This window comes from Schistocerca cancellata, chromosome 3, assembly GCF_023864275.1.
Source record: "Schistocerca cancellata isolate TAMUIC-IGC-003103 chromosome 3, iqSchCanc2.1, whole genome shotgun sequence".
NCBI classification, from domain to species: domain Eukaryota; kingdom Metazoa; phylum Arthropoda; class Insecta; order Orthoptera; family Acrididae; genus Schistocerca; species Schistocerca cancellata.
In genome coordinates, this window is record NC_064628.1 from 724,502,101 (window position 1) to 724,526,965 (window position 24,865).

At 39.7% G+C, this 24,865-nt stretch overlaps 1 protein-coding gene across 3 annotated transcripts in view; it reads left to right on the forward strand.

Annotated features, from left to right (window-relative positions):
• Window positions 1-23,236, forward strand: part of LOC126175739 (TATA element modulatory factor) — a 173,250-nt gene extending 150,014 nt beyond the window's left edge. For all 3 annotated transcript variants that reach the window (XM_049922689.1, XM_049922691.1, XM_049922690.1), the window contains exons 18-20: window positions 5,644-5,770; window positions 15,186-15,442; window positions 22,217-23,236. In XM_049922689.1, coding sequence (XP_049778646.1) covers window positions 5,644-5,770; window positions 15,186-15,442; window positions 22,217-22,252 — 420 coding nt within the window. In that variant the 3' untranslated portion in view covers window positions 22,253-23,236. The remainder of the gene's footprint in view (window positions 1-5,643; window positions 5,771-15,185; window positions 15,443-22,216) is intronic.
• The last annotated feature ends 1,629 nt before the right edge of the window (window positions 23,237-24,865 follow it).

Genomic DNA, 24,865 nt, shown 5'->3' on the forward strand with positions numbered 1-24,865 from the left:
CCAACAATCCATTGCAGTGTGAGAATAATGTAGATATTCATAAACACAATACTAGAAGAAAACATGACCTGCACTTCTCTGTAGTAAATCTAACTTTGGCACACAGAGGAGAAAAATAAACTGCTATGAAATCTTAAGGAGGCAAAATTCTTAGTACTGCTGATAGACACACATAAAAGTACAAGAAACTGTTCTAGCTTCTTAAGCTATTAGCTGCTTCATCGGATAGGAAAAAAGGGATAGGTTGGGGAAGATCACCAAAGAAGATCATGTTACTCAGATGCCAGGATGAGAGAGACCCGTTTGTTGTGAGATCACCCTCCTCCTCACAAAGGGCAAGTTCCTCTCATCTTGGGATACGAGTGCTCGGACGTTCCTTGTTAACTTTCCCCAACTTATCCCTAAGAAAGGATCTAATTATACAAAGGCTAGGATAGTTTATCATACTTTCATGTGTGCCTGTTGGCAGTACTAATAATTTTGCTTTCTGATGTTAAGTACTGGCCAACCAGTCTTTACCATAATTTCATAGTTTTCTGAAGATAATTTTCCTTTTGAAAGAGATATAAAATTCTGTGATAATCTGGCCATGGACTGTATGACTGACAACAAATGTTTCCAAATGTAGATTCAGATTGTTTCTCCATAACAACCTGTTCTCTACTCAGAAAACTTCTTTAATAGACATATGTAGTCATTTATAAATCTGTAAATGGCTAAAAGCATTCTTTCGTCCAGTTGACATGTTCCACATGATAATGTGTGAAATGCATATAATATATTGAAAATTGAACTAGCTAACCCAAGAGCATTTCATCAGTGAAATTCTGCTGTAAGTTTTATTTATTTATTTATTTAATTTTTTCTCCACCAAATGTTAAAGCTGCATGTTGTATATAAGGACATGTGACATAATTCTTCAAACTTGTACACACATTATGTGATTATCATGTCAGATGTAGTCAACTTAATGAGGTCTTGCATCATAACACTTCATAATAATCAGTAGTTCCATTTGAGAAGGTGACACAAATCTACATTTCCAGGAAAACATAACTCTTATATGTCTTCTTTTCTCCAAGTTTTCACCTTGAATTTGCATGCACCAATGTATCTTTCCAAACCAGTTAGTGAAGGAAACAGATACTTCTGCTTCTTAGTGCACTAGTAACTGTACTCTTCCACTTTTGGGAAAAGAAGGGATCACATGAGGAACTCAGCTGTAAGCCAGATGCAGAAATGTCTGAATTTGATACTTTTTGACATATGATTACAATAGCTAGTACATTGGTGTGGTAGCACAAAATCTTGTTTGGCTCATATTTGGGTGCTTGCTAAAATCTTACGGGGAGAAACTACAGCATACATAACTGCTGTTATTGCTGATCTTTCTTCGAATGAGAGTGTGATAAAATGTTTATTGTAATGAAGAAAATACACATAAGTACACTGCCTTCATTCCTTACTCTCTTAATTTTTGTTACAGGGAAGTCATTGGGGGGGGAAGAACCAGATACATGACAGGTAGCTTTAGAGTGGGCCAGTCTCATACGGTCATACTTCATCTGCCTGTGTTAAGCCTATTAAATTCTTGCTGACAGAAATCCGAATTTTGAGGCTTTTACCCCTCGGTTGTTTAGTGTGATCTCTCCCAACACAACCTTCCTGATTGTAAAATGCTCTTGTAACATCTCAAAGTCAGCTTCCAGTCAAATAACAAGAGTACACTAAATGTAGTATTAGAAACGAGAAGCATCCTTTTCAGTTTACCGAGTGAGGTGGCACAGTGGTTAGTACTCTGGACCCGCAGTCAAGAGAACGATGGTTCAAGCATGCGTCTGGCCATCCTGATACAGGTTTTCTGCAATTTCCCTACATTGCTGCAGGCAAATATCAGGATGGTTCCTTTGAAAGGGTATGGCCAATTTTCTTCCCCATCCATCCCTGATCTGATCTTGTGCTGCATCTCTAATGACCTCATTGTCAACAGGACATTAATCACTAATCTCCTCCTCCTCCTCCTCCTCCTCCTCCTCCTTTTTCAGTTTACCTCTAGCCACAAAACTCATTTCCTTCACTAGCAGCCATTGTTGCTTACCCACCTTCAATTTAACCATCAAGATAGTTTGTTTAATTCCTGAATTAGTCTAATTGTTGAAATACTCACAAGACTTGATCAAGTTTCCTGCACAGCCATACACAGGCTCTGTTCAGATTGGATAAAAGCATTTGCTTAGCAGTTAACAGTTACCCAAATATAAGCATTTTGTAAAAATGAATAAACACAAAATAACTGAAAGTGTTGTATCTGTCTTGTATCTTGGAATTTCCCAATTCAGGCAAATGGGCAGGCAGGCAGGGGAAAGATAACAATACTCTTGGAACCCTAGATCAGAAGTGATATTCTGCAAGTACCTTAAGCAGTACACTTTTTGGAGTCACACTGTATAATGACTGATGTCATGAACACAGCAGACCCCTACAGAGACCAGCAGTCAAGTGTGTTTGAGTTCATTATACATTTGCGACTCTCAGTTCTTCATTGTAAATATTTTGTCTCACAGACTTTGCCTTTTCTTGACTTGAGCATAAAACAGTTGCCCTGGTTTTTGGAAAGCTGTTATAAAATATAAAATGCGTATTGGGTAAATGATATAACTAACTACTTGTCCATCCACTGATGTCAATATGAGCATGAACAGAGGGTGACAGGTCTGTCTGTCACTAATAATGGTGAACTTGTGTGGCAGATCACAAATGTATTTCAGATCAGGTTCTGAATTCAAATTTCTGTCTTTTACTAACTGCTCTGAACTGAATGAAATGTAGAAGTATGCCATATCAGTTGCTCCAACACACAAATCACCTATCTCTCTCTTTCGCTTCAGAGTCCAAATATGACAGATTCTCATATGTGGTTATATCATCTTTTCATAAATTCATAATGTGGAAACATCCTGATTGGAGAAAAGGAGAATGGCAGCTGGATCATGTATTTATGGACAAATTCTTCCACAGAGAAATCTACAATGTTAAAGTACTAAGAGGGGTAGATACAGGTTCAGATCATTACATTGTCAAAATCAAAATTAAGTTCACACCACTAAAAAAGAAACCAAAGTGCAATAAACGAAAGAGGAACTTTGGTCCCCACCAATTAACTAGAAATTATAAATATAGAGAAGTCACACAAAACATAAAACTGACAGATAATTTAGAAGAACTGGTTCAAATTCTCAGGCAACAAGCATAAAATTTAGCCCCATTGAACCCACGTAAAAGACATGTCTGGTGGAACTCAGAATGTGACAACATTCATTAAGAAAGACATCATGCATGGTTAGACATCTTGCATTGTTAAAATTTCAAACACAGAAAACAGAGGAAAATGCAACCAACCTCAAAAAAATCCGGAAACAGTTCACACAAATTATCAGTCAAACCAAGAGACAGTCACAGAAAGATCTAATTGACTCAATAGAAGAAAATTACCACAAAACCAATTCCAAAGACTTTTACAAAATGTTTGGAAGACAATTACAAAAATTTGCCCCTCCCACGTTAATGCTGTAAAGGGAAGATGAAAAAATAGCACATAATGACATGGAAAATACTGAAATCATGGCAAAGCATTTAGTAAACTTTTGAATTGTGAAGAACTCCAGGAACTTTTAGCAATTAATACACACACACCCATCAAGACTCCACCTGATCTCATAAATCCTCCAACAATCCAAGAGGTGGAAACGGCACTCAGAGAGATGAAAAATTGGCATGCGGAGAAGACCAAGTTTTTGCAGAAATGTGGAAATATGCCAGTGATACAGTTCCAACATCTTTAAACACAGCCCTAACAAAAATCTGGGTTACAGAAAAGTTTCCTGAACATTGGACCATAGCCATAATCCACACACTCCACAAAAAAGGAGATAAAAGCAACCCAGTTAATTACACCTACAACAAAAAGAGCCTGTCAATAGCAACAAAATTAAAACACTACAAAACAGCCACTCAACCAGAAATAACATATGCAAGTGAAACCATCTTCAAAACAACTAACACTGCACAAGTAGACAAAATACTCAAAATAGAGAGAAGAATCGTCAGAACGTGCATTAACAAATCGTACTTGAAAGATGGACGCTGGAGAGTAGCTACAAATGAAACAGTCTACAAGGAAGTAGAACCAGTAGTGAGTACAATCAGGAAGAAATGGATTTCATGTTTCGGACATCTAATCAGAACACCAGAGAACAGGATTATCTCGAGAATAATAGAAAAATTATGGAATAGTAAATGCAACATTAAGTGGATTACAGAAATCAAGGAAGATATGGATGAGCTACACACTGCATTGGAAGACCTAAGAAACAAATCTGACAAAGTCAGGAAGCTCACAGATGAACAAACCAGACTGCAAACAAGAATCAACATACAGACAATAGGAAGGGTGGTTTCCGATGAAGAAAGAAGGATGAGATTCGAGAGAATGAAGAAGTACTGGGCTGACAGGAAACTGAAAAATTCTTTGTTGGATAGAGTGATTCAATAAAGGCCATAAAATGTAATAAATAAATAAATTTGTAATTGTCTACGATTACATCTTTTTTATCTGAAGAAAGAACTGCAAATTTTTGTAGTACAAGAGCACTTCAAAAAGTAAATTACACATTATATTGCAGGCAAAGTAACTATAATTGAATGCTGCATCACACTTCAAACTAATGCGTATATGTACACTATTTATCAGCACAGTCACCAAGTATCTATAAAGGACACTTGAAATATTCTAATAGTCGTTCGATTCCTCAGTGATAGAATCTGCTCCTTGATCCTTCAAGAACTATTGCGTGAATGTCCTCATTGACGGAAAATCTCTCTCTTCCCAGATGTTATCTCAGCTTGCTAATTGCTTGGATATTGTCATCTGTGGTCGATGTTGGTGACCTTCCTTCCCGATTGGCATCACACACATATATAAGCAGTTTTGGTCGAATTGTTGGCACTATTTCTCTATGACTTGATGCAACATTTTATTTCGTCCATATACCACCAAAATTTCATGGTGAGTGTGTGTGCAAGTTAGATGTTTTGCTCACAAGAATCATTTTGTCCTGTATATTTCAACTTCAGAGTATATTTCCATTTTCTACACCAGTTCAGTCATACACAGATTGTCTCTGCAGTAAACCCGGAACATGTACTGTCTTCTGACAATTTACCACTCTTGTTGTGCAGGGGTCTTAGTGTGGAGCCACATGTGCAACTTCCTTTCGGAGGTCCCCTACATATGTTGTACTTTTTGTATTGAAAAGTCCTGTAATTTTATGAAATGCAGCTATGATTTGATGTTTTGACCTTTCTACATCTATTGTGACACTTTTTGCTAGTAATTTTATAATATTAGGAAAAACTAGAACAATTGGTAAAAAAATCATAGCTATAGTATTACATTTGTCCGCAGCTTCACTGACTTGGCTGCTAGTGTTGATTTCTTCCCTAGACAAATTACTGTTGCTCTAGCTTTCCACCCAAAAATAGAGATATTTTAATGTAGTTCACCTTTTTGAAAATTTCTCAATATTTAGTGGTCAGTGAGTGTACATTTAATGTGCGTTATAATTAACAAGTGATTTGTTTCAGTTTCCTGATGAGGCATTTGACACAGCATCAAATTCTGGGCGTTTAAGCAATGTGTATGATAGTCTGCGTTCTGGAAACACAACATCACTGCTCGAAGGACTTCAGGCACAGCTGAAGTTACGGGATGGTTAGTACTTTTGTATGTTGGCAGCACATTGTTATTAAATCTCAAAAAATTTTAGGTAATTGTGTATGTTGGAGTAAGTAGAATGTTAGTAATGTAAACATATACTGGAGATAATGTCACAGGTGGCCTTATAGAAGAAATTGAAAATGATGAGTAGGGGTTTGCTAGACACATACTATTGATATCATTGATATGTAGTGAAGCTGGAAAAAATCCACTTGGAACTAAAACACCAGATTTTGGATTACATCTTGAGATTAAGCAGTACTTACACTGTTTATCAAGAAATGTCTATAATTGGTTTCCTAGCATGAGTAACAGCACATACAGCAGGAGTCACATACCTAAACACTCGCTGTCAATTACAGTGGTAAAAATGTGGCATGGTAGGAATTTGGAGTAACAGAAGAGTAGTATATACTATTATACATTGTGGCAGACCAATGGATGCACAGCATTTTGATCTGTTTTTTTGGCTGCATTTTTCATACTCTTAAACAGTATTAAATTTTGTTTGGAGACACTGTGATATGATTTGGATTTTGTGGCTGGTTGTATGAATAATCAATGTGATTAACTCCAGAAAAGATAAATATCAAAGCATATAGAACAGCAAATTGCAGCACAGTTGGGAATCTAAGAGACATTTTGCAGCAGTGATTGACACTCAGACAAGATCATAACAAAATAACTCGAGTATGTCATTTCTGCCGCAGGAAAAATGGATGAAAATACTTGGAAGCATTTGCTGCACCTGAGTAGAAAGTCATAACAAAGCCATGTTATGGGGTTAGATTATAACTGACATTGTTACAAACAAATCACTTAGAAGTTTTATTTGCTTTGGTTAAAATTAAGACACCTGCCACTGTTGAATCTATTTATATATTTGGAACACATTCACAGGACTAAACACAAAGTATGAAACCTTTTAATCACAATCTCAAATGCAAGAAACGTCTAAGGGAATCCACTATAGCACAACATAAAATTCGACCTTCTCGCAGATACTTTGTTCTCTGCCTCAATAAATCATTGAAGAAAATAATTACACTGTTCTGTGTCCTTATCTAAGAAAGTTAAAGTGACTTGTAGACTGAACAGTTGCTGAAGTGTTTGTAATTGAGTTTGAAATCATCTTACATAGATAAGGTAGAGACATTAAACATAATGTTGTTTGTTAGGTAAGTCGGCAGCAGCGTAACACCAGACAACAGTACACAATGTCATTCAATTTCTATCAGTTCAGTTGCTCTTTGTGGCCACCTTGATAGCGTCCTCTAAGAATATATGTGTATTAGTTCAAATTGAATTTGCAAATTACATTTGAGACAGATAAGTAAGATACATTGTGATACATATGGCAGAATTTTCATTTTAAAAAGGACTGAAAAAGGGGGAAAACACGGGGGAAATGTTGGGAAAGGTGTCGACAAACATTCTACACCACAACCAAAATTTTATGATTGGTAAAAATGTTTATTGTTGATGTCAGGTACCTCTACAGGTTTATACCTCCAAACTGATTGCCTATTCTGTAGGATGGTCTTGAATTTCACATTACTTTTTACTTCCAAACCTCTTTTTAGTTGACAGTTTTTTCATTGTAAAATAATGTAAAATGTATGATGGAATGGGTTTGTACACTTGGTGATTGTTCATTCTGTTTGAACACAAGAACAGCTGCTATAAGCTGCATTAGAAAGCCGCTGTTAGCTACTTTGCACTGTTACAGCATCTCTTGCAACATAATTAAATTTTGTTTCCTTGATTTGAAACAGGTTACTCAATCTCCAAATGCACTTCATTGGGATTGTTGTAAAAGCCTACTGTAATGGTTTACTATTGATGTCAGTTGTTTTTCGCTTTTTAATAGTCATGTGCCAGACTTTACTGAGCTGATTATCAACGGAGTTCAGGAGATCATCCTTTAGTTGGTTGACACTTATAACAAAATCCTAGTACATAGGTGTGCAATATCAAATCATTAGGTTCCTATGGCCTATGCTGATTTGATAATGTTTATTAATTTAGAAAATCTGAGGGGGTTCAGACACTCATGTCAGTGGTATTTGTACCAACCGTATTTAAATGTGTAGTCTTTGTTGTACTGTTTAAGATTCAATAAGCCATAAAGTATGATCAATAAATAGTACCAAGGCATCTTTTGGATCGTCATGTAATGAACACATATTTTGCAATTAAGTGGCTCATAAGAGCAACACGGATATTATATTGTAGCTGTTGTTGCTTTCACCTTCAGTGATCTCTGTTGAATTTGGTGGTTATTCTTTGCAGTTGGGAGAGACAATACCAATGAAGCAGCTGGAGACTTTAAATTGCAGAAGTTCTATACATAATTATCGAACAAAGAACACAAATAATGTAGATTTAGGCTAAATTAAACAAGCCCCAAAATAGTTTCCAATATACTGGCATACAGCTGTATATTAAACTACCCCTGGCAGTGATAGACCTACCATAGAATTCCTTTGAGAGGTATCTGTAGAAACACTCCCTCCCCATGGCAGAGCAATACGACTCCAAAATATTTCCTTCCTTGGGTGTACCATGGGAGGGACATCGGCCAAAGTGAGAAGCAAGAGAAATGCTCTCCCCAATACCTGGTTTGTACAAGGACAGATGTGGATTCTTTTTTTGGCCACAAAGCCTTTATTCTTTGTATAGATTATTGAGAACAGGTTTGGGGAAGTTGCAACCCCCTTAAAAATGAAGAGTGGATCAATTTTGATTAGAATAACATCCCCTGTCCAGTCATGGGCTTTTCTCATTTGTGACAAGCTGGGTAACATTCTGGTGACCGTCACTCCCCATAATAATCTAAACAGGGTTCAAGGCATCCTTTTCCATCGTGACCACCTCTTGCAATCCGATGATTATATACGCGCCATCTTGGAGTGACAGGGTGTACTTTCTGTCAGTTGTGTCCACAAGGGTCCGAAGGTCAATAGACCTTTGAGGGCTCCTCGTTGCCTGAAAAGGTCAAGGTGATGGTATACCGCTGTGCCGTGACACCATATGTCCCTTTGTCCTGCCAACTTCATGCAGTACTTCAAAGGTATGAAATTCAGGCATATGTCTTCAAGTTGCAATGCCAGCCCAGTCTGTAGAAATTGTGAACAACTGTTGTACATGAACATTCCTTGTGCTCCTCCGCTTGTCTGCACCAGCTGCTCACCAGACTGCAGGGAGAAAAAAATATGGGAATATAAGACTTTGGACAGGCTGATGTATGAAGAGGCCAAGAAAAAGTATGAGCATCTATATCGTGCATGCATGACTGTGTCATATGCTACAGCTATGATGACATCACCCTCTCTGCCACTGGTACTCTCCTCCATAATGTATCCTACAGTGAGCCCTTGGGGCTGCTGGACAATGCTTGTTCTCCTAATGGTTGGGGGTTCTCCTACTGCTGTTTCCCCCACACCTACTTCTGGAGCAATGGCTCCCCACCCACCATGGATGCCAAGACGCATCACCTCTGTCCAGCTTCTTATGTCAGGGTCACTTGAGACACTCCCCTCCAAGGTTTCTTCCGGTCTGCAACTGGATACCAGCCAGTGGCTGAAGCACCCACAGACTGCTGATCATAGAGCTGCATGAGCTTCTTCAGTCCCTGAAACTGATTCAGGGAGGTCCTCCCACTCATCCAAATGCCTGCAGAAAAGAAAGACAAAATAATTCTTCCGAGATGAAGAAAATTCCAGTGACACCCACACCACCGAATCCCACATGTTCTGCTTCTGTGACTACAGCAGCAATCCCAGTGGCCCCTAGGGCCCATAATCTCACTAACAACGTGTCTCAGAACCTGTACATCATGATACCACTCCCTCTTAACCAGTAGATGTAATCTGCCTCCTTGGTCCCTTCACACCCTCACAGTAAATTGTCAGTACAGTTCTCCAGTGGAATTCTAGTGGTTTTTTTCCACCACCTGACTGAGCTATGACATCTCTTAAGCTCCTCACCTGCTTTCTGCTTTGCCCTTCAAGGAACTTGGCTTCTGGCAACATGGACCCCTGTCCTCTGTGGCTATCGGGGAATTTTAAGAATCGTACCAATTATGATAGGGTGTCAGGTGGAGTTTGCACATGTGTCCTGAACTCTGTATATAGCAAACTTGTGCCTCTTGATACAACTTTGGAGGCTGTGGCTGTTTGGGCAAGAGCATTTCAGTATTTACTGTCTGTAGTGGTTATCTCCCTCCCAATGGTGGAGTGCCTCAGAACATATTACCTGTATTGGTTTCTCAGTTTCCCCCAATTTTTCTAATCTGGGGCGACTTCAGTGCCCATAACCCTTTTTTGGGGTGGAACCATGATCACTGGCCACAGTTAAGACATATAACACTTACTGGCAAATCTTGACCTCTCTCTTAAATACTGGTGCCTCCACACTCTTCAGTGTGTCACATGGAAATTACTTGGCCACTGATTTTTCTATTTGCAGCCTTGGTCTTCTCCCATCCATCCACTGGAGGGTCCATGAAGACTTGTGTGGTAGTGAACACTTCCCAGTCTTCCTGTCCATCCCTCAGCATCACTCCCATTCTAGATGAGCTGACCAAAATTCCAACTGGGATGCTTTCACATCACCTGCTTCTGCCCACTAAATGGAGACTTTGGTGAGGCTGTTCAGAATACAACAGTAGTCATTTTGACAGCAGCCGACTTGGCAAAACCCTGTTCTTTAGGTTCTCCCTCCGTTAGAAGCTAGCACCTCGGTGTACCTCAAAAATTGCTGAGGCCATTAGAGATTGTAGGTGGACTCTCTAATACCATAAACACCATCTATCAATCGAGCACCTCATTGCCTTTAAACAGCTCTATGTCCAGGTCTGCCACTTAATAAAACGACAGAAGCAAGAATGCCGAAAATGGCACATTTCAACCATTGGACCACACGTGCCTCCTTTGCAGGTTTGAGCTAAGGTCAGACACCTCTGTGGTTATCAGTCCTCTGCATGTGTACTTTGTATTTCCTTGAACGGTGCTGTGTTCACTAACACAGATGTCATAGCCAAACATTTTGCTCTGCATTATGCAGACATTTTGCTCTGCATTATGCATGAGCCTCTGCATCTGAGATCTGTCAGCCTGCTTTTCAAGTCCTTAAACAGCAAATTGAGCAATTGTACTTACCTCTCACTACAAAGCACCTGGAACCCTATAACACTCCATTCAGTGAGTGGGAATTCTTCAACACCCTAGCCCTTTGCCCTGATACAGCCCCAAGACTGCAAAGCATCCACAACCAAATGCTCAAACACCTATCAGTGGATTGACGGTACCTTCTTCTTACCATTTTTAACTGTATCTGGAGTGAGGGTAGCTCCTGTGTCAGTGAGAGGAGAGCATCATCATCCCAGTACTGAAACTGGGGAAGCGTCACCGAGATATGGACAGCTATCACCCAATTAGTCTCACCAATATTTTCTGTAAGTTTCTCGAATGCATAGTGAGCCTGTAGCTGTGTGTAGGCTCCTTGAGTCTCGGGGCCTTCTGGTTCCATCCCAGGGCGGTTTTTGTCAAGGCCGTTCCACTGCTGATAATTTGGCTTGCCTGTAATCTGCCATCTGTATAGTTTTTGAGACAACACCTTCTCACTGTCTTCTTTGACCTGCAAAAGGCTTATGACATCACATGGCAACACCACAACACATACATGAGTGGGATCTCAATGGCCCACTTCTGATTTAAGTCTAGAACTTCTTATCATGCCACGCCAAGTTGGTGCTTTCCATGGTACCCCAATATCCACAGGAAAGGGGTCCCACAGGGCTCTGTATTAATAGTCCCTGTGCCCCCTCATATGCTAACGATTTTTGCTTTTACTATTGCTCTTCTAGTGTGTGTGTGTCGCTGAAAACCGACCGCAGGGTGCCATTTGAAAGGCGCAGTCATGGGTTCTCGCCCATTGTTCTCAGTTTTCTGTCACGATGACTCACGTCATGCACTTCTGTTGCCATTACACAGTTCATCCACAACCAGAAATTTACTGTGACTGCCAATTAATCGACACGGTGGAGACATATCACTTTTTGGGACTTGTCCTTGATGCCTGGCTGATGTGGCTTCCCCATCTTCGCTAGCTTAAGCAAAAGTGCTGGCTACACCTTAATACACTTTGCTGCTTCAGTAACACCAGCTAGGATGCAGACCACTCCACCCTTCTGCAGCTTTACAAAGCCCTGATTCTGTACTGCCTTAGTTATGGGAGTCTGGCATACGGTTCGGCATTGCCCACAGTGGCTGAACCTGATACTTCACTGCGGGTTCCGACTTGCAGCAGGAGCCTTTCAAGCTAGCCCTGTGAAAAGCCTACTCATGGAGGCTAGGGTCCCTTCACTATGGATCAGATGCTAGCAACAGGTACTCAATTATGCTATACATATTCACAGCTTCCGGAAGCATCCAAACTACCGTGTCCTTTTTCCTAGTAGGGATGTTCACCTCCCACAACAGAGACCAAGAACGGGGGTCGTAATTACAGTTAGACTACATTGTCTGAGCTCTGAAATCCACTTCCCCCACTGTTGCCTCTTGTCAGGGAGCTATCGGTTATGTCCCCATGGCATATATCCCAACCTCACATATGTCTTGATTTATCCTTTGCTGAATCAGTTGACCCCATAGTGTTTTTCCACCTGTTCATTGCCGTCCTCAATGCATTTCCAAGTTCAGAAGTGGTGTACACTTACAGCTCAATGGTTAATGGACAGATCGGTTTTGCATACCCTCATGCAAATTTCACTGAACTACAGTCCTTGTCAAATGTATCCTGTGTCTCCACTACTGTACTGGTGGCCAGTAAACTAGCCCTTATCCATGCTCTTCCTTGCATCGTCAAGATCCTGCTAATTTGCAGTGATTACCTGAGTAGCCTTCAGACTATAGGTCAATGCTACCCTCGTCACTCATTAATGACGACTATCCAGGATCTTCATTCTGACTCCATCAAGCTGGAAGGCCGGTCGTCTATGTTTGGACCCCTGGACATGGGGGGATCTCAGGGAATGAACAGCTGACCATTTGGCAAAGTTGGTTGCCAGGATCCAATTTTGGGAATGAAGCTTCCAGAACTGTACCTTCGGTTTACTCTATGCCATCAGTTGTTGTATGTCTGAACGCGGAAATGGTTCACCATGAACACCCCAAAGAAACTGAGAGAAATAAAGGAGACCATGATCATGTGCAGTCTTTCCTTCACGCTTCTCGCAGGGAATCCACTGTCCTGTCTCAGCTGTGCATTGGTCACACTTGGCCGACCCACAGACAAATTCTCCGATGTGAGGACCCACCTTACCGCCAATGTGGTGCCCTTCTGATGGTGGCCCATATCCTACTAGACTGCCCAAATCTGGCTGCTTTGTGGCGATCTCTTAACCTACCTGACATGCTACCTCTAGTGTTAGCGGATGACCTGGTTTTACATTTCACCAGTGCAGGTAGTTTCTACTTATGTCTGTGAGGTGGGGGACTTTAGCCTCATTGACCAACTGAGGAGTTGGCTGCTCTGGCCCTGGGATGCCATAGTGACCCTTGCTTGGCGGTCTGGCCTGGCCTCTACCCGACCCACCTTTTTATTCTCGTTGTTCTTTTATGTTTGCTGTTTTTAATGTTTTATCTTTCCTGAGCTTTTATCGTCTTGTCTGTGTTGGTCATTTCTTTGCTGTAACGGACAGTGACTTCGTGCTGGTGGGATGTAGAGGGTGTGTGTCCCATAATGTCCTGGTGTCTTCTAGCTGCACTCCGCACGGAGTGGCTTACCGAATTTACCCCCTCTCACTCCTTTCCTGCTTTCCTTTATTTTATTTCTGTCATATTGTATCAAGCTTAGTTGGTCTTCCCAGGATTTGGCTCTTATATCCTTTGTTTGAGGACTATTCCTGGTTCAACACAGATAGGACGAAGAGACTGATGACCTTGCAATTTGGTCTCGTTTAACTCCAACAGCCAACCAATCTACAGAAGCTATTAATCAACAGCTGTGTTTATGAGGTGGAAGAATTCTGTGGTAGTGTATTATCCTAAACCTAACATATAATTTTTAATGTAAAATGTAAAAGCAGTGTGTTATTTTTGAACTAAATTCTTATTACTGCATGCATATCAAAACCCATGTCATTTTCATGGTCAGTGGTTGATGGAAAAATTTGAATAAAGCACTCCTCTCTGTAATCACACACAATCGACACTCCTACCAAGTAATGTATAGCACTCCCTTTCGCACTAACAGTGGTGGTGCCACATGTTGACATGAGCTCTATGAGACACCAGAAGTATTGGAGAGCCACCTTGATCCGTGTCCTTTAAATTGCCACCCACAACTTAACGGAGATTACTCAGGATTTGGGCCAAAGCACATACAGCTTGGTTGATGGAATTTCAGGTATGCCTAAAAGGATTAAGGTCAGTTGATCTTAGATACCACACAGGGTCTCTCAAGTCTGCAGGACATCCTTAGACAAATCTGACACAATTCAGGAATGTTGATGTAGAGCAGCGTGTTAATGAAAACACTGTAAGTGAGAAAATGTATGCACATTGCAGGACAGTAAGCTCCTGCATCATTTGCAAGTAGAGGTGACGGTAGCTATTTCAGAGGCTCCATTTCATTATAGGTAAACAAAAGAACATCTCTGCCATTTGTATTAGTGGTGTTATGTTGGCAAGCAGGTTGCTTCCCCTCAAGTGATTTTTGACATAATTATTCTTTCTCTGCCACGTGTATGGGAACTCTCAGCTACGTGACACTTTTTTGTGCTTTGTGCATGTAATGGTGCTGCTACTGTGCCTATCCTAATGTCTATTCCTGATGGCATACTGTGAGAAGAGATCCACATGTGAGGGGTCACTTCTGTATTGCGTAGCAAAGATGGTAGTTCTAAAAGGTTTGGGTATTCACTGATCATTGATCATTGTTGTCCAGCATTTATTCTTGAATTGCTATATTTTAGCCTGTCTGCCACTGCTGCAATCTTCAGTAATCAAAAGCAACCTCTGTCATCAATACATTGTTGCTGAAGCGGGTGTTGACTCTTGTACGGCATCTTTCTCCAAATTGAACTACACGCAGTATACCATTTATATTGTAACAAGTGAGTTCCCAGTGCCTGCACGAACTTGAAGTGGGAGTGTTTCACATTCCAAACTCCACAATTTGCCTGCAGTGAAATGTGCTCTTATAACCTTCCACTCGACTACCATGCTGATGAGTGCGACAGTTATTCTGTCAAATGACATGCCATCTACTTCTAATTCAATTGCTTATGAGTGTAGCTAAGCAATTATCTCATTTGCTCTTCTTAAATTTTTTGTTTTTTGTTGTGACAGAATATCAGATTATAAGTATCCGAAAAGCTATAATCATTGCTTGCTCTGTTCAGGTGAAGTCCAGCAGCTGCAGTGGGAACTTTCACGTCGGGATGCAGAGAGGGCAGCACTTACAGGGGAAGTGTCGGCACTGATAGCACGCATTGAAGAACAGGAGACAGCTCTCGCCAGTGCTCAAGAACTCCGAGCTCAGTTTGAAGATATTCAGCACAAGTATGATGCTCTGTTGCAGATGTATGGAGAGAAAGTGGAAGAGACACAAGAACTCAAACTTGACCTGCAAGATGTCAAAGAAATGTATAAAACTCAGGTATGTAATACTAACATTGATGATGTAAATCATTGTATGTTTGAAGGTTAAAATAATTCAACAGAATAAAAAATATTAAGAGAGAAATCACTATTTATTTTACACTTTGGTTTGAGTAACTCTTCGTGAAACTGCTGAGTGAGAGAACACCAAGTCAGACTTTCGTAAAGGTAGGTTGCACACAAAACTGAAGGAGACTTATGTCTGATTAATTAGACAATTTGAGATCTATTGCAGAACATGTCCAGAGCATTGCAAGCTAGTTAAAAAAAACCAGGAGTCCAAAATGCTAACACTGTAAACTAAACCAATATGCCTATGGTGCATAATTTGTTATTTCGTTACAACTGACTCAGACTGGTCCTGGGCCAATTTATATGTCGGAGTCTGACATGGTCCTGTCAGAGGGTGTTCCTGAGTAGAAGTGCCATCTGCTTGATGGTACCACAGGAGCTGACAATAATGTTGTAGCAGTTACTCAGTTTCCATAGTGACAATTGGTGCCACTTCATTGCCGTCCCCTCCTCCGCCAACAGCAACAGCCTTGGGAGAAAAATGTAGGTGGTGCGTGGTCTGGAGAAGCCGACCAGGAGGGATAGTGGATCAGTGCCAGTTGGTGCCACTGTGAAAGGCTGTAGTGAGAAAAGCTCAATGTAAGTTGCACATCTTACTTGGGGACCAAAGGTTCCACTGGGCAAGGCACTCCTGCCCAGAATGGTAGGGTCCGAAGTTGATTTCGGTTCTGCTGCAGAAGTGTGTGGGTGTAGGCTATGACACACATAATGGACCTATGGTGTATGATGAACATCCCGTGGACTCATGTTGGGCAGCATCCAAACTTGTAGCCCAGACTCATCCCAGATATGGACACCCTGCCTGCAGCTATCAAGGGTGGAGGGTGCAGAAGTGTGCAAGTTCTTGCTTATGTCAGCACCACTGGGTTCTGAGGACCACCTCAGTTCCTACAGGCAGATAGTGGAAGTAGTGAAGACTGCTGGCCTTACTTGCAGCCTGCAAGCAGAGCTCACAGTTTGTGGCACTGTATCCAGAATCAGTTGGGGTCCTTTGATTTCGGTCTCATCAACCATCGATTCCGCGATGGTCATAGCTGCAGATTTTTGGACCTGCACATTTGTAGGACTACTCTGTTGGTGAGGGGTGCACCACACAAAGAAAGCAGCAGCTTGGGCAGTGTAGTACTTGTGGTATTTGCATGGTCTTTATAAGGCTCAGCGGTAGTTTGAGGTCATTTGATGAAAGCCTGCCAGTCGATATGCAGAGTGCAAAATCAGATTGCATACAAAGTAGAGGCACTTCAACAGTCAAAATTTTAACAATAAATTGTTGAAGCATTTGTGACAATTTTCCTGAACTTACTGCCCCCCCACCCCCCTGGAAAGTTGTCGTGGACCAATTATTCTCAAAACTGAGAATTGATTGAAATCCAAGGTAGAAAGCACCAAAATATTGAGCAAGGTATGAAATGTATAACGACTAGACACTATAGGAGGGAGGGTGTTCATTGCTGTCAGTAAAAATATTGTGTCTATCAACATTGAAATTGAGTCTTGACTGTAAAGTTATCTGGTTGTGAGTAGCAAGCCTGGCTGAACTCAGGTTAATTATCAGATGTTTTCACCAGCCTCCTGATTCCAACATAGTAGTTGTAGAATCTGTGGTGTCACCGCCAGACACCACACTTGCTAGGTAGTAGCTTTTAAATCGGCCGCGGTCCGCTAGTATACGACGGACCCGCGTGTCGCCATTGTCAGTGATGGCAGACCGAGCGCCGCCATACGGCAGGTCTAGAGAGACGTACTAGCACTCGCCCCAGTTGTACAGCCAACTTGCTAGCGAAGCTACATTGACAAATACACTCTCATTTGCCGAGACGATAGTTAGCATAGCCTTCAGCTACGTCATTTGCTACGACCTAGCAAGGCGCCATAGCATTTGATAATTAATATTGTGAAAGCATTTGATAATTAATATTGTGAAGCCTGTACAGTAACGAGCGATGTACAACAATTATGCATTAAAGTTAAGTATTCCAGCAACTACGTTATTTTCTTACTAGACTCAACTACTTTACTGTTCCAGACCTCACGCCAGTCTGCGTGAGCTTAACGCGTGCTTTTCGGCTACCCTCGCATAGTGACTTGGCTGTCTTGCCAAGTCACAACAGAATCATTTAAGGAAAAACTTATGCTCAGTAGCACATAAATATCAAGATCATGTAGTATTAGCTAGTGGTGACTCTAATCTACCAAGTAAAGACTGTTACATCAATGGGTTCACAGCAGGTGTTATGGACAGACAAGTCTTGTGAAGTACTTTTTCTACACATTTTCCAAAAACTGCCCCAAACAACTACGTAGGCAACCCACACACAATGAAAATATTTTAGACCTTGTAGCTACAAACGGACATAATGTTATCCACATTGTTAGCATAGAGAAAGAGATTAGTGATCTTGATGTCACTGTAGTGATGTTCGTCACTATAGTTAATAGCCCATCAGGAAGGCTAGGATAGTATTTATGCTAGAGAAAACAGATAAGCAATTGTTAGCATCCAACTTAGTTTACAATGAATGGACATTTAGATTCAGTATGATATGGGCAAAGTTTAAACTGATTATAAATCACACTCTGGAAATGAATGTGCCAAGTAAGTGGATTAAGGATGGAAAGGACCCTCCATGGTTTAATTATCAATCTGGAAAATGCTGAGGAAACAGAAATAGTGCACTCTTGATTCAAAAGTACAACCCAAGTACTAATGCGCCAACATATTGTGATGTAGTTAACAGAAACCTCTCCAGACGTCAATGCAGTGAGCAGTTGCAAACAAAACCATTTAACGTGTATTGCAACTTCCAACATTTGTCACTGTGTCTTATTCAGTCTTTGATCGAGAGAGAAAGAAGAAACAACCACCATTGAAGCCTGTAGGGTACTTCCTATTGGCCTAGAATCATGAAATTTGGCAAGAAGCAAGGTTTCACTGTACAAGTGAAGGGAAAAAATGTTGAATTTGTAATTATATTACACTAGAAAAAAAAACTTTTTTGTCTTTTTTGACAAAATAAGATAATTGGATAGATAAAAAAAATCTACTCACCAAGCGGCGGCAGAACACGCACATAAAAGATTGTATAGGCAAGCTTTCCTTCTCATCCCATCTGGTAAGTCTCCCCGAAATCTACCCTTTTCCTACACCTCTCCAGCCCTTTTCCTTCACCTCTCTTCCTTCCCCTTCAACCCTTTTGTCTGGAGGAGGAGCCACTGGCTCTGAAAGCTTCCCTGATATAATCTTTTATGTGTGTGTTCTGTCATGTTAAGACCCCTTTTTCTCAGGAACTGGTAGACATATCATCTAGAAATTGTCACATTTTAAGATCTATTGTCCCTTGGCAGTGTAAGAAATTGAAGCTTCTATGTCAATGCAATCAAAAGATGTGGGTATTCATGTCACATATTTTAATTATTACAAACTCCCTCATTAAAACTTATCAGGTTCTTGTTGTTCAAAAATAGCTTATTTGTTTGTCTGTCTTTCTGTTGCTCTCTGTTATACTTGTTTTCATTGAGTTGCATTTTGAAATCAGCATTGCATGTGTGTGCTATTTTATGAGTGGCTGGGCTGATGGTGGTCATATCCTGAATGTGGGGAATTGACATGTGTTGGTTTTTTGTGAATTATGAGATGTAGAAAATTTTACTTTTTTTTTTTTTTTTTTATTTTTTTTTATTTCAATAGCGAGAGGATTTTTATAAATTGTTGCATCTGATTGGGTGTTTCATCTATAAGACAAATGATAAATCTATGTAATAGTAATGCCAGTATATTACTCTACATTACTTAGATACCACTCAAAAATATTATTTTCAGCAGAACTTAAGAAGACATCAGCAAGGGATTCACTGTCTAGTGATCCCATGCGGAGGTCTTCCAGTTTTGAAAGTGGAATTGGTTGTTGAATGAGTATTAGTTTTCTCCTGATCCTCAACCTGATGCTATTCACACTACGGTATTGTTAATAGTTCATAAGTTTTCTTTTTTTCATTTTTGATTCGTTTCTTGCATGCCCAATTTCATAGTCCCAGAGTCTGACGTTATTTATCCATACTAAATTGTCAGGTGACAGTGATAGTTCCAGATGGCTAGTGCCATCACACCTCTTGCACAGTGAACTGTATCTGCACTCTCTTGAGGACTGGGTGGTAGTCCACCAAATTTGAAGTTCTTGGCCACATATGTGGATTTGCACAGAAGTGACGGAAGTCATGGGATACTTCCTAACATTGTGTTGGACCTCCTTTTGGCCAGAATAGTAGAGCAACTTGACCTGGCAAGATCTTAACAAGTCTTTGGAAGTCCCCTGCACAAATATTGTGCCATGCTGCCTCTGTAGCCATCCATAATTGTGGAAGTGTTGCTGGTCCAGAATTTTGTGCACCCCACGCGATTATGTCCCATAAATGTTCAATAGGATTCATGTCAGGCAATCTGGGTGGCCAAATCATTTACTTAAATTGTTCTAAATATTCTTCAAACCAATTGTTATCAGTTGTGGCCTTGTGACATGGCACATCCTTGTTTGGGAATATGAAGTCCATGAATGGCTGAAAGTGGCCTCCAGGTAGCCATACATAATCATTTCCAGTTAATGATTGATTCACTTGGGCCAGAGGACCCAGTCCATTCCATGTAAACACCATCCACACCATTTTGGAGCTACCACCAGCTTACACAATGCCTTGTTGACAGCATGGTTCCATGGCCTTATTTGGTCTGCACCACACTTGAACACTTTGATCATGTCTTACCAACTGAAATTGGTACTAATCTGACCAGGCCACAATTTTCCAGTCAATTAGGGTCCAACTGATTTGGTCACAAGGTCAGGAGAGGCACTGCAGGCGATGTCATACTGTTAGCAAAGGCACTTGTATTGATCATGTGTTGCTATAGCCTATTAATGTAAACTTTTTCCACACTGTCCTGAGGAATACATTTGTCATATGCCCCAACTTGATTTCTGTGGTTATTTCACACAGTGTTGCTTGTCTGTTCGCTCTGATAACTGTACAAAAATGTTGCTGCTATCAGTCTAAGCAAAGGGCATTGGCCACTATGTTGTCCATGGTGAAAGATAGTGCCTGAAATTTGGTGTTCTCAGCAATATCTTGACACTGTGGATCTCAGATTATTGAATTCCCTATCAATTTCTGAAACAGAATGTCCTGTGTATCTAGCACCAACGGCCATTTCGCATTCAAAGTATGTTAATTCCCGCCTTGCGGCCATAATTCTGTTGGAAACCTTTCCACATGGATCACCTGAGTACAAATTACAGCCCCACCAATGCACTGCACTTTTACACCTTGTGTACTCAATACTACCACCATCTGTAAGTGTGCATGTCGCCATCCCATGACTTTTGTCACCTTAGTGTATAGATATGTGTACTATGACAAGGGCCAATGGTTATGGTGGAACAGATTCAGGAAAAAGAGTTGAAGAAAATATATTCCTTATAACATACTCATAATAAGAGTAGTAGTTCCTGTTGTTAATCATGATAAAGATTTCCTTGAATACTTTCATATCACTGTTAGCAAACAGTGATGGAAGGAAATTGGTTTCATTTTGTTATACAACATTTTGTAATAGCATTCAATATTTATGTCTATATAAATCACAGTGCAAACACGTGACATAAATGTAGTATCACAAAACCTGGAAACACCTTCATTACAAGATAAGGCTGGCAGATCATGAGAAGAAAACCTATCACGAGTCAGTAGCAGCAGCTATAAGCAAAGTCCAAAGAGCAAAACAAATGCAGTTCTGAGGCCCGACTCTTCATTATGAAGGGCACCAATACCACTGCAGGACGTAGGCACATGTAAATACTGAAGTGGCTTACAACAGGATGCAGCCAGCCATTTATTGGCCCAGGTGGCTGACTCACTTTTGTGTGTACACTAACCTCATGCCAGGTGGCCCACAGATTTCCTGCTGGTGGATGTCACAGCAATTACAGAGCGTGACGGTGTAATTTCTACATCCATGTCTGACTGGGCTACTAAACAAAGGATCTGTACTTATGCAGAACTATATCAGTTTATTGTACAGCTATACAACTTATAATTACATGATTGATTTTGTTTTCCAGATCAGTACACTTCTTGACAGGAAATAGTGCAATATAATGCCATCATAGTTGACATTACCAACAGCATCATTTATCATTAATAAAATCTCAGATTTGTAATAGTTACAAAAAGTGCAGTAAGGGTTGGTTGTCATGTGATTTTTAGGTTTTTCTTGTATGATTTATAGGATATACATTTTCGGGTTGATGATTTCACATTTTGCACACACTTTGGATGACTGACCTCAATACAGTTATCTGCTCAGTCAACAGTGTTTCTCCTTTTCCATCTGAATAAAAATTAAAATAAATTAACAACACATTGTGATAATGTGAAGAAAAAATATCCCACTAAGCATGTGTTTCACTACTATTAACTTTGTTTCTGTGAACCACTCCCTTGTGCCTGTGAAATAAAATGTTTGCATTGTTAAACTATTACAATTCTGGAACTGAACAATAGATACATAGTGACACTTTTTTAAAATATATATATCTGAACTTACCATGGAAAAATAAAAGTAAGAGGATCTAAGTTATATTCAGATTTGTCTACACTATTGTTTTGTTATAAATTTAATTAGAAAGTAAAAATGAGTTTTTTGTTTCAGATTGACCAGCTCTTAAAAAAGGAGTCACCCTCTTGAGAAAACGAATTTAAAGTAAAGAGAACGGAATGTATCCCAGAATGCATGCTACTTGATCATATGGTGCATGAAGCAGCTGTGATCCATATTGTCCATTTTCTGAGATTATTAATTTTTCTGCAATAGACTGCAGTTTTTTGACTGAGCCTCCTCTATATTGAGTACAGTTACTGTTGATACCGTTTTATTAAACCTTATTCATTATCTGTGATTTTGTAACTATTTGAAAAGCTTGTTGTTCTACAACTTTGCTTCAAAGAAACCATTTTTCCATCAACTTTACAGCTATTACTCTATTACATTTATAAAAGTCAGTGATCAACAGTTTTATCTTCGTAATTGCTGCTACAGTTAGAATTAAATAGGTGCTTTATAGTGTAATTGTTACACAATCAGTATACATATAATAGAAATTGTGGAAAGGTCAGAAATGGAACTTCAGACTTCCACATTTCTTTGCATTTATTTTATACTTTTATTTTTTTTCGTTTATTGAACTGCATATATCTGCTGCTGGTGATGCTGAACTGATATATAGATATTTATTACGGTGTGATATGCAACATGCACTTATGCTGCATCATGAGTGAGGGAAACTGCTCACCACCAGATTAGCTTTGCTGATGCTTGCTATGAAACAGTATTGTGATTGTACAGTATAAAGCATTGTATATAGCAGGAATGCCAGAGAGTAATATGTGAAGATAGGGCTGGTGAAAAAAAAAAATATAATCTCCAGTTTCTACAATTTTTCTGCATTTGCTTTGTTTTGAATCATTGTATGAAATTTACTTGCACTTAAATATTGGTTGAAAATATTTATTAGTGTGTTCTTCAGAATGCACATTTTATACATATGTACATGATGATGTTGATGTTGTATTGTACAGACAAACCACAGTTTTATATTTTATAATGGTTACAGAAGACCATATAAATGACAACACACTGTACATAAACTGAAATAAATATACCACTATCTGATTGGCTCAGTAAATTAAAAGTTTGATTTACAATTTTTATTTGGTATTTTACCCATCACAATCCCAGATTAAATTACAAATTATTTTTTATGCCTTACAGAACAGGATTATAATGTGCTGGTGAAGGTGATTAACCAAAATATAAATTCAATTTTCCAGTTGTTGCCTTGGGGTGCTACGGACTAGCATGGTGTGTCAATCTATCTGATTTTCATTTCTGTTCTCATCTGACACTAAGCAGACAACATCCTAGGTCACAGTTATCTATACTGTGTTCTTCCATTGTGTTGGTGTCATTGTAGGAGCCTCTTGTAACTTTGAAAGTATGAAGTATAAAAGTACTTTCTTTTTCTTACCACAATCAGAGGAAAGATGCAGAATGCTGAAAGATCAAGAAAGAATTGCAGTTGATTTCATCAATAAAATGTACACCTTCTGATTCTTTATTAGAATATAAGTGCATGAAACAGACATTTACAGTAATAATTGGTGAAAGTACACATTTTACTGCTGTACAGTTTGCAGAATGTGCCTCTGACACAATTCTGATATGCTCTCCCAAATATGTTGCAATATGTCTTGTTGTGCTATTATGAATTTATTATTGAAAAACATGTATAACTTAGTCAGTGTTTTTCATGAATTGTGCAGTGTCATTTGTTCAAATTCTCATACCTTAGACCAGAGTCAGCCAAGCCTTACGAAACTTCACATGTGCTCCGTGTACTGCACGCATTCATTCCATTACTCAGCCCGTCTCACCATTACTCGGTACATATCTGCTTTTCAAGGTTCATCGCAGCTTTATTTTGTCCTTTTCAGAACTGCTCAGTGCAGCATGACATTTCATTCAGAAGTGTGATGCAACACTGTTCCTTCCAGCATGTGGTGCACCATTTTCCAGTAGGCATGACTTTCTTCAGTTTGGCAGAATCATAGTGGCAGTACTGTTTATCCCTCACTGTTTGCTTGTGGTACAAAGGAAATGGCTGTTGCAGAGGGACAAACACAGTGGAACAATAGGCACTCAAGTGATCTATGACCACAAGCCTTAAAATAGAAGGGGAGTCATAGTACTTTTTCGAAGAGAAGGATGAGAATTTTCAATGTCTATTATGCAGCTGCTTAATCATTGGGCACCAAATATTTATTATAGAGTGGCATCATGGCATGATGCTTGAAGAACTTAAACATTTAGGTAACAAAAACCAAAAAATTACAATGATCAACTGACGATTTTTATAGGATTCATTGTTTTGTACTTCAAGAAGCACTTTGTACTAAATTTCCAAGCATGAGCACATGATGAAATTAGTGGTACAAATAGTAAATTGTCATAAGTCAAATGAATTATTATACTTGTCAGTTTCAATAGTTTTTTATGGAATTGGATGACGAGATTAGAGACATTATACAGGGTATTACGAAAAGGTACGGCCAAACTTTCAGGAAACATTCCTCACACACAAAGAAAGAAAATATGTTATGTGGACATGTGTTCGGAAACGCTTACTTTCCATGTTAGAGCTCATTTTATTACTTCTCTTCAAATCACATTAATCATGGAATGGAAACACACAGCAACAGAACGTACCAGCGTGACTTCAAACACTTTGTTACAGGAAATGTT